The sequence below is a fragment of the Leucoraja erinacea genome, chromosome 6 (assembly GCF_028641065.1).
Source record: "Leucoraja erinacea ecotype New England chromosome 6, Leri_hhj_1, whole genome shotgun sequence".
Classification (NCBI taxonomy): Eukaryota; Metazoa; Chordata; class Chondrichthyes; order Rajiformes; family Rajidae; genus Leucoraja; species Leucoraja erinaceus.
In genome coordinates, this window is record NC_073382.1 from 84627099 (window position 1) to 84638170 (window position 11072).

An 11072-nucleotide genomic window follows, 5' to 3' on the forward strand; every position below is an offset into this window, starting at 1 on the left:
GATATATCATACAAAGATACAATCAGTTATATCTGATACAGACCTTTGAGTTTAAACTCAAGCACAATAGGTAGAGCAAAGGGAAAATACAGGTCAGAATATAGTTCCCATCAGTTGCACAGACAAAGTCCAATGTCCACCATGGGGTAGAGGTGAATCGGACTGTACCCCAGTTATGGAAGAACCGTTCAGAAGCCTGATGACAGAGGAGAAGAAGCTGTTCCTTAGTCTGGTGGTGCTCCCTTTCAAGTCTTTGATAATGTTGATACTACACTACAAATTTACAGGTCCTTGGGATGAGGGCGGTAACCGGAGCACCTGGAGGAAACCTGCGTGGTCTCGAGGAGAATGTGCAAACTCCTCACAGCCAACTCCCAAGGTCAGGATTGATCTTGGGTCTCTGGCACCATGAGGCAGTAGCTCTACCCATTCAGTAGACAAAAGGCCCTTTTTTGTGCTGTGCTTTTAAAGTAATCTGTTTAAAAGGTGTCTGAGTTATCTGATTGTAGTTACAGTACCTAGGTTTGCTACCAATTGATTGAACTTTGGATTGCCGTTTCTCAGTTTATCCTCAGGTTTTCCAACCAGTGAGTGTTCCAGCAGCTCTCTGTGCACTGGCAACTCGTTCCCAAATCTCGTCTCCTTCCCAGGTATCTCCATGTTTTTCCAAAATCAGACTCTATCTGCTGCCACCCTGTCGGCACTCCAGGCTGGAATGAGTGCTGCCAATCTGCCCGGCCTTCAGTCCATCGCGGCTGCAGCCACCCTGGCAGGGATGCACTCCTCTGGAGCGGCTCCGTCTCTCTCTGCTCTGCACAACGGTCTGCTGGCAGCCATGGGGCCGGGCCTGCAGCAGGTCAACCCCGCCGCTGGACCCCAGTCTGCTGCCGACGTCGCCTCCCTCCACGGGCTCCAGACCACGGCGTCCCTGGGCCCCCTCCAGTCAAACGCCACCTCCAACTCTCTCCCAGTGTGTCTGGCCGGAATGCATCCCGCTGCAGCCTCGCCCATCGCGTTGCAATCCAGCGCTGCATCTCCAGCAGGACTGCGATCGACGGCTGCCTCCCCGGCTGCCCTGCAGGCTGCGGCCTCTCTCGCCGGCCTGCACGCCGTGGCCGCCTCTCTCGCCAGGCTGTCGCCCGGCTGCTGTCCTCGCCCCCGCCTCCGAGTACCAGCCCGCCGCCTGCTCCCCCTCTGGCCTGCAGCCCCCCATGTCCTCCCTACCCGGCCTGCACCCCGCCTCCTTCTCCAGGCTCCAGTCCTCGGCGCCGTTCTCCGGCCTCGACTCCATCGTTGCGGCCGCCTCCCTGGCGGGGTTGCAGACGGTGACGAGCGGGGCGTCCCTCCCCAGCCTACAGTCGGCCGCTCCCGCCTCCGCTCTCCCTGGCCTGGAGTCCGCCATGGCCGCAGTTTCCTCCCTGCCCGTACTCCAGTCCACTCTGGGGGCTGCCACCCTGCCCGGCCTCCAGTCACTGGGGGCCGGCTCCCTGCCCGGTATACAGTCCGTGGTGGGTAGTCCTGCCCGCCCTGCCATCCAAACCTCCTTTGCCGGACTCCAGACGACCGGTGGTGTAAATCCAGCAGCAACGATGGAGCTGGCGTCCACTGTGGATACAACATCGTTGCCGGGGTTTCAGACCACCATGGGGACCACATCACTCTCCGGGTTACAGTCTGCTACACAGTCCGCTCTACTACAGGTACTAGAACTGGAGTATGGCCTCAGAGCTTCTTTGTTGTTTAGGTTTATTAGGTTACGTTAGGTTTAGAATGGAGATGAGGAGAAATTTCTTTAGCCAGACGCTGGTGAATCAGTGAAATTAATTGCCACAGACAACGGCGGAGGCCAAGTCATTGGGTATTTGCAAAGCGGAGATTGATAGGTTCTTGATTAGTACGGTTGTCAAAGGTTACAGGAATAAGACAGGAGAATGGGGCCGAGGGGAAAATCAGCCATGATCAAATGGTGGAGGAGACTCAATAGGCCGATAGACCTAATTCTGCTCCTATGTCTAATGATCTTATTGTCCCATTACAGTGGAGAGCTTTGCTTTCCATGCCGTCCAAACTGATCAGATAATACTATACATAAATACAATCAAGTCACGCACAAGTACAATAGGGAGAGCGAAGGGAAGATACAGAGTGCAGAATATCGTTTTCAGAATTGTAGCGCAGTGTAGTGTAGAATCAAAGTCCAATGTCCGCAATGGGGTAGAGGTGAATTGGACAGTACCCTAGGTGCAGTGAAATTCCATTTTGGCATACAGTTCAGTTACAATCTTTCTATATGTACGCACAACCATACTAAGTACAAGAGTGTAAGAATAGTAGATAGCAGTGAGGCAGTGAAGAAAAGTCACCATGTTTCCAACGCACCTTGTATTCTTCACGTTCAATCATGTTAACAATGTACACTGTGCCAATGCTGTCCATGTCCTCCACCGCTGCTCCGTGCCACTGCAGACTGACTCATCCTCGCACTCCAATCTTGGAGTGGCACCTGATCCAATCGAATCACATGCCCCCTCACCAATATGCCCCATCACCAACAGCTTGCACTTGTCTACTATATGAACTTTGAATTCTACAATTTTAGACAACATTCCCCCCCCCCTCCCCTCACTTCCCTGCTCCCCACCAAGGTGCCCACCCATAACTCCCACCAACCCACCCCTATTCTTCACCCACACACCCCCCGCTTCCTTTTCACCTGCAGCCCTTCCTCTGGCTTCACATTTCACGCCTTTTTCGCCATTTCTCACAGCCTGTCTTCTTTTTCAATAAAAAGATGACTTTTGTCCATCCATCTGCCAACCCCCCCCACCCCCCCCCACCCCCCCCCCCCCCCCCCCCCCCCCCCCCCCCCCCCCCCCCCCCCCCCCCCCCCCCCCCCCCCCCCCCCGACAGTGTCCTCCATAATGTTTGGGACAAAGACCCATCGTTTTATTTACTTGCCTCTGTACTCCACAATTTGAGATTTGTAATAGAAAATATCACATGTGGTTAAAGTGCACATTGGCAGATTTTAATAAAGGCCATTTTTATACCTTTTGGTTTCACCATGTAGAAATTACAGCAGTCTTGGTAAACAGCATCCACTTACTCTCCTTTGTCTGTCCTGCTATTTACTTCAAAGAATTCCAGCAGATTCTTCAGGCAACATCTCCCCTTCACAAAACCATGTTGACTTCAACTTATTTTATCATGAACTTCTAAGTACTCCGTAACCTCATCCTTTGCAATTTTCCACTTGTCTGGAACCACTCCTGACAAGTAATTTTTGACATATCACTATTAATGCCTCGATAATCTTTAAAGCCACCTCTTTCAGAACCCTGGGGTGCAGTCCATCTGGTTCAGGTAACTTATCCACCTTCAGCCCTTTCAGCTTCCCAAGCACCTTTTTCTTAGTTATAGCCATTCCACCTTTTCCTTAGTAATAGCCATTCCAAATTCCACCCCTGACTTTTGCATTTCCGGCACATTGCTGGTGTCTTCCACTGTGAAGACTGATGCAAAAAAGTTCATCAACTCCTCTGCCTATCGATGAAATAGCACAAATCTCTTTTAAATGTTGGGACTGTTCCTGCCTCTACATTCCATACACCTTGTATGTGAAAACTTGCCTAAGTTCCCTTTTAAAACATTATCCCTCTCACATAATCTCTGCCTTCTAGTTTTGGACTGCTTTGAGGCTGTCACAGGGTCATGATTGTGCATATCTCTATCAGGTCACCCCTCAGCCACCTTTGCTCCAGGGTAAACAGTCCCAGCCCATCAAGTCTCTCCTGATAGCACAAACATAGAAAACATAGAAACATAGAAATTAGGTGCAGGAGTAGGCCATCGCGCCCCTCGAGCCTGCACCGCCATTCAATATGATCATGGCTGATCATCCAACTCAGTATCCCGTACCTGCCTTCTCTCCATACCCCCTGATCCCCTTAGCCACAGGGCCACATCTAACTCCCTCTTAAATATAGCCAATGAACTGGCCTCAACTACCCTCTGTGGCAGAGAGTTCCAGAGATTCACCACTCTCTGCGTGAAAAAAGTTCTTCTCATCTCGGTTTTAAAGGATTTCCCCTTTATCCTTAAGTCTCGCAGTTACAGTGACATCCTTGTTTTCTGCATCCTCCCTATTTTAATCACATCCCCTTTATGTCATGGTGACCTGACCTGCACACAATATTTAGTTTGGTTTGGTTTAGAGCTACAGCGCAGAAACAGGCCCTTCGGCCCACCGAGTCTGCCCCGACCAGCGATCCCCACACATTAATACTACCCATATTCCAGTGCTGTTTCACTAACGGCACTATTTCAAAGCATTACTTCACTCGTCTCTAGAACTCAGACCTATATTACCACCTGCCCTGGAGATTCCCCGAGCTCCAACGTACCCGCTACGTTCATTCAAGGAACCTCTCATCAGCGCAATGCTCAAACAAAAGTGATTGTAAGAGGCAACTTAGTACTTAAAAATTGCCATTTTTTTTTTAATTTATAAAAGTTTAAATGCTCTGTCAATGAAATGGCTAGAATTCATCTCTGGAACAAAGGGCTGCAGATCATCTCAGTAAATGTCAAAAGACTGCTTTTAAAGTCATACTTGGCTTGGTTAGAACACTTTAAAAACCGAGTGTGAACAAACTGACAACTAGTTGAGAGTTTAAATGAATGGAACATGGGAGAGCACAGAGTGCTGGAGTAAAACCCCTGTCCCACGGTACGAGTTCATTCCAAGAGTTCTCCCGAGTTTACCCTGATTCGAACTCGGAGATTTAAGGTAATGGCCACTCGTTGGTACTCGGGGCTCTCGAGGACATTTTTCATCATGTTAGCACTAAGAGACGTCCCCGAGCTCCGACGTACACGCTACATTCATCCTCCGTGCTTACCACAAGTTTTTTTTTTTTTTAAACTCAGGAGAGCTCTTGGAATGAACTCGTACCATGGGACGGGGCTATTAACTCAGTGGGTCAAGCAGCATCTCTGGAGAACATGGATAGGTGATGATTCTGGTCTCCAGAATGAAACACTAGGCTTGGTGTTGTGTTTGTGGGCAGAATGGATGCCCAATGATCAGGGGCATCCTGATCCTTGGCTTATCTAAAGTAGGGGAGATGGCACATAGTGAATGCAGTTTTACCCATTGTCTATCTTTCACTGTTATAAAATCACTTGATTCGCATGTTCTTGTAATTCTTTCTTCACTCTGAGCATTCAAACAGCTGAAGATTTTCAGATTCAGATTCAGATTCAACTGTAATTGTCATTGTCAGTGTACAGTACAGAGACAACGATTTTGCAGTAAATACCATTTGTAGCATGGGAAGACCAAAAGAGATGAAAGCGCAAAGGAATCCTAAACTTTCACTACTCGAGTCCTTTGAAGTATTTAAAAAAATAGTGACCAATTAAACAGCTTAGATTAGTTTTGAGATACACCATGGAAACAGTCCCTTCAGCCCACTGAGCTCCACTGACCACCAATCACCCCGTTCACACTAGTTCTATGCTATTCCACTTCAGCCACACCCTACACACTAGGGAAAATATAAAGAAGCCAATTAACCTGCAACCCTGCATATCTTTGCGATGTGTGAGGAACCCGGAGAACCCGGAATAAACCCACACTGACAGCACCTGAGGTTAGATTCGAACACAAGTTTCTGGCAATATGAGGCGCAGCTCCACCCGCTGCACCACTGGGCAAAATTGGAGACTTACGTGGAGCTTGAGAGTTAGCAGTGAGACTGTGAACTGGAATAAGAGTAACGTAACATTTGTTTCCAATTAATTGACACGGCAGTGTGGATCATTACTTAAAAAGGCAAATCCGAAGGCATAATTGCAAATGGATCGGAAAGGTTGAAAGGGATATGGGCCAAATGCAGACAGGTGGGGCTGAATGTAGATGGAGCAACATGGTCAGCATGGACAAGTAGAAACAAGTCAGAAGGCCTGTTTCCATGTTGTATGACTAAAATGAATCTATTAATTTCTTTACGAGTGGGCAGAGATAATGAATATTGTTCTTGTTTGTCTCTTTTCAGGCCCATTCAACTGGTTCTCTGGAGAACTTTCAAACTCAGGGCAGCAACAGTTATGCGTGCTATCCCTCTGGGCCTCCTACTCCGTACTCCCTTCAGCCCGGCCCTCCTTCTCAGCTTGGGTGGCAGTAAGGTGCGGACCCTGGGCTTGTGCCAGTTGAACACATCCAGCTCTTTGGAGAGGGCGTGCAGCTGAAACTTGGTGATCTTTTTTTAAAACAATGAATTTAAAGATTAAAAAAAAAAAAGAAGTGTGAAGATTGAAATGCAGTATTTTAATTGAATTGTTCCTTGTTACTTGTAATGAGCCTTTTCAACTGGAAATTCAATCAAACGTTAAATTCACTGCATCTCGGTACACATGACAATAATTATATACTGACAGATGCATTATGTGGGAACTGAGGGACTGGATCATGCCATTGAGTTCCTGGGCTTGTTAATTACAATCTGATTTGGGTTTGGGTTAATTCTTCTCATGTGTACCGAGGTACAGCGAAAGCTTTGTTTTGGATGCTTTCAGCAAAATTAATTTAAAACCATAATTACAATGAGGAGTATAATTCTGCCAATTACTGACAGCATTGAAATCAGATTCCTGCATCTACAGTAGTTATTTTTGTTTTCATAGGTTATAGGTTGCTGGACTGGTAGCTGGAATTTTAAGACACAAATGGTAAAACTCAGTGGGTCAGGCAGTATCTCTGGAGAACATGAATGGGTGACGTTTCGTGACGGGACCCTTCTTCAGACTGAGCAGATACGTCCCGACCCGAAACGTTACCTATCCATGTTCTCCATAGATGCTGCCTGACTCGCTGAGTCACTATAGCACATTATGTCAATTGTTTTGTAAACCAGCATCTGCAGTTCCTTGTGTCTAGCTAAGATTTTGAAACGGGTCATTGAAAAAATATGGACTTGGAAAAAAAAAATCTCAGTAATGGCAAGCAGAGATTATTTAGATTGTCCATAAACATTCCACGTGATTAATTAGTGTCTTCCAGGGAAGGACATGCCTAGTCTTTGTCTGGTCCAGTCTATATGTGACTGCTTATCCACCTTTGAGCTCATCTTCTTAACTCAGGGGCAGTTGGGGATTGGCAGAAAACGCCTGAGATGTACACATCTAATTCCTTGGAGTGCAGGAGGATGTTAGCGAGGCGTAAAAATCATGAGAGGAATAGTTTGGGTAAATGCACAGAATCTTTTGCCCAGAGTAGGGGAATCCAGAACCAGAGGCCAGAGTTAAATTGGGAAAGATTTAATACAAACCTGAGGGGTAACTTTTTTCATGATTGGTGGTTGGTGTATGGAACGAGCTGCCGGAGGAGGTAGTTGAGGCAGGTACTATCAGAACATTTAAGAAACATTTGGACAGGTACATGGATAGGAATGGGTTAGAGGGATATGGGCCAAGCACATGCAGATGGGACTAGTGTAGATGGGGTATGTTGGGTGGTATGGGAAGCTAGCTGTTATGCTGTATGACTATGACTATCTCATAATCAAAAAAATAAATACAAGGCAAAACAGAATGCACTGTTCCAACTGGATCAAAGTTGCTGAACAAAGATGTTCCCATTTAAGACCCATCCTAAGGAGGGTTTTGACCCAAGCCATCACCTATCCATGTAATCCAGAGTTGCTGCCTGACCCGCTGAGTTACTCAAGCACTTTGTTCCCATTTAAATCATGCCTGTGGAACGGGTGGAAAATAATGATGAAAACAATGAGACCATAGTCCAATCTAAATAGCTCATCAAGTCTATGCTCTGTAGAAAAACCCCTGCCACAATCCAAATAATGCAGTACAATATAGGGAAATAGTAAAGCCATGAACTTTTCAGATCCAGGAAGTGTATAAAACCGTGAGGGGATCAAAAACCAGAGGACAAACGTTTAAAGGAAGAGGGGAAACATTTAATAGGAAACTGTGGGGCACCATTTTCACACTGAGAGTGGTGGGTATATGGAACGAGTTACCAAAGGAAGTAGTTGAGGCAGGTACTTTAACAACATTTAAAAGGCATTTACACAGTTACATGGATATGAAAGGTTTAAAGGAATATGTGCAAAATGTGGGCAAATTATACTAGCTTAGATGGGGCATTTTGGTCGCCGTGGGCAATTTGGACCTTTTCCATGCTGTATGGTTCTATAAATTAAGACTAGCAACTCTCTGGTGATAATAAGTTAAACTTTATTTTTTGTTTTCAGTACTCTGGAAATATTTACCTACTAGTCACTGTCTGGTTTGAGGGATCACAGAATACTTTCTGATTTTAAAACATTCCTGATTCCTGAAAGTGACGCCATGCTCCTTTTTGAAATTCAGACTAATTTCGTGCATGTAGTTTCTCTTGTGTGGTAGTCCATAACCATCTTAGATATGAGATAGTGACTGTTCAATTCAATGAGGAGTTGGGAGCGATTTTTATTCGGGTAAGTGGCAAGATTTAGGATGTTGTAAATAGCAGGCATTTAGACATAAATTAGTCGATGAAATATGAGCAATAATGTTAGATTTTTGTAAAGAAACATGAAGCTAGAATTACTTTGAAATGTAATAAATTGCAATTCAATGTTACTATTTTAAAGTATTTATAATGTAAATACTAATGGAAATACCTGCTGTGACCTTATCCTCCTCATGTAGTCTCAACAAAGACTACAAATCCTCAGACGTCAGAAATGATTTGTGGGTGATAGTTGAAGGCCATAAGGTTAGTTGGCAGCTCTGTTAGGGAAATTATACATTTGCCAACATACTCAGTAAGGAATTCATACACCTCATATTATTGAGGAAGGTTCGTTCAGGAATAAACCTTGGTCCAGCTACTGATTTTCTGCATTCTCTGTGTCAGTCTGTTTTATAGAAAACTATTGTATAAAATGAACATTTTGTCAGATATACGAGGGCTTCAATTAAGAAGATTCAACAATTGACATTTTAGATGTTCCCAAGTATTGATGTGGAGGGTAAGCAGTTAAACAATGTTCTCATAATCATGTTATATCAATTTTAATTTAACAATCCTGTATTTTGCCAATTGTTGGTATCATGGGGTATCATCTTTAAAATGATTTTTAAATGTGAAGCTGTAAGGCTTATAAAAGGTTGCATTTTTAACATTGTTTTTAAATAGGTGTAGCGGATTGCACATGCATGTGATGTAAAAACACACTTTCAGAAAGTGTTGTTCCTGTGTCATTAATACATGTATCATTGAGTGTGGTATCAAATTATATGTCATTGTTTTATATGCTGTCGGGATAAAATGAACTTCACCACGAATAGAGTGTATGTTAGTTACTTTTGTATTTGAGTTTGAGTTTTTAATGTCTTGCAAACATCCATCAGAACATGAAGATTTAAAAAAAAATTATACACGTCCCAGCCTCATCGTGCTCTTTTGTATTTGTGAAATCATTTACGCATGATTCTTCAGGCACAAATTATGGTATCATTGATCATTCCAGGCTTCTCCCAGCACCTGAGCTTCTGTTTCGCCAGGTTGATAAGACCATCAGAACCTTTCTGATCAATCAGAACTGAAACAGTGTGAAATGGGCCTAAAATGGCAATGAAGCGGTGATAGTGACTAGGGCAGGACTGTCGAGGGTAACACAGTGTTCAACTCCACTTGCCAATTCATCTGCTATACTAACGGAGTCATGCAGGTTTATCAGGATGTTGCCAGGACTCGAGTCTCTGAGCGAAAGGGAGCGGTTGGGCAGGCTAGGACTTTACTCCTTGGAGCCTAGGAGGCCGAGGGGTGATCTTACAGAGGTGTATAAAATCATGAAGGGTTAAGGGCCTGTCCCACTGTACGAGGTAATTCAAGAGCTCTCCCGAGTTTAAAAAAAAAATCTAACTCGTAAGCACGTCGAATGTACGTAGCGGGTACGTCGGAGCTCGGGACGTTTCTTAGCGGCTCGTAACGCTAACGGGTACACGGTAAACGCGGTAAGCTCGTGAAGACTCGTGAAAAATGTTAAACATGGTGAAAAATGTCCACGAGAGTCCCGAGAACCTATGAGCGGCCATTACCGTAATTCTACGAGTTCCAATCAGGGGAAACTCGGGAGAACTCTTGAATTAGCTCGTACAGTGGGACAGGCCCTTTAGTGTGAATGCACAGTCTTTTTTCCAGAGTGGGCGAATCAAGAACCAGAGGACATGGGTTTCAGATGAGAGCGGAAAGATTTAATAGCAACGTGTGGGGCAACCTTTTTTACACAAAAGGTGGTTGTGGATGGAATGAGATGCTGGAGGAGGTGGTTGAGGCAAATACTACCACAATATTTAAGAAACAGATACATTGATAGGCCAGGTTTAGTGGGATATGGGCCAAGCACGGGCAGGCAGGACTGATGTAGATGGGGCATGTTGGTCAGTTTAGGCCCAAGGGTTGTATTACTCCATGTCTATCCATAAAAAAGCAAACACACTCTAGCTTTGATTGACCTAGTTTTCTTCCGCTCATTCTGCAGAAAATTCCGGTTTGACTTATTCATGTTGCCACTTGTCGTATTTCTCATGCTGCCTGACCCACACTCTGTGTTTTGCTTTACCTCTACGATAAGTGGTTGTCATTAAGTGGTGCAAAAGTGACATCAAACCTGCTGAGCAGCCAATAACAGTGTGGAATAACTAATTCTGCAAATAAGAATCTTTAATTAATATTTGAAACTTGTTACAGACTGGGAGCTAATTCAGTTAAGATAGAAGTTGGATTACCATAAAAATAAAGAATAAAAATGCATTTAATAAAGAAAAAGGGGTGGAATTCAAATATGATTAATAAAGGAATCCACATACATTCAATTCATACAATGACTTTCTGGAGCTAAAGCCATTGATAACCAGCAGTTATGGTGCAGCACAGTGGCGTTGAGGTCGAGCTGCTGCCTTACAGCGGCAGAGACCCAGGTTCGATCCTGACTACGAGTGCTGGGTTCGATCCTGACCATGGGTGCTGTCTGTATGGAATTTGTACGTTCTCCCCGTGA

The 11072-nt window shown here is 44.9% G+C and overlaps 1 protein-coding gene across 1 annotated transcript in view; it reads left to right on the plus strand.

The window, feature by feature from the left end:
* Positions 1–9452, plus strand: part of proser1 (proline and serine rich 1) — a 29608-nt gene extending 20156 nt beyond the window's left edge. The window contains 3 exon segments of the mRNA XM_055637496.1: positions 565–1143; positions 1145–1700; positions 6060–9452. Coding sequence (XP_055493471.1) covers positions 565–1143; positions 1145–1700; positions 6060–6188 — 1264 coding nt within the window. The 3' untranslated portion in view covers positions 6189–9452.
* The last annotated feature ends 1620 nt before the right edge of the window (positions 9453–11072 follow it).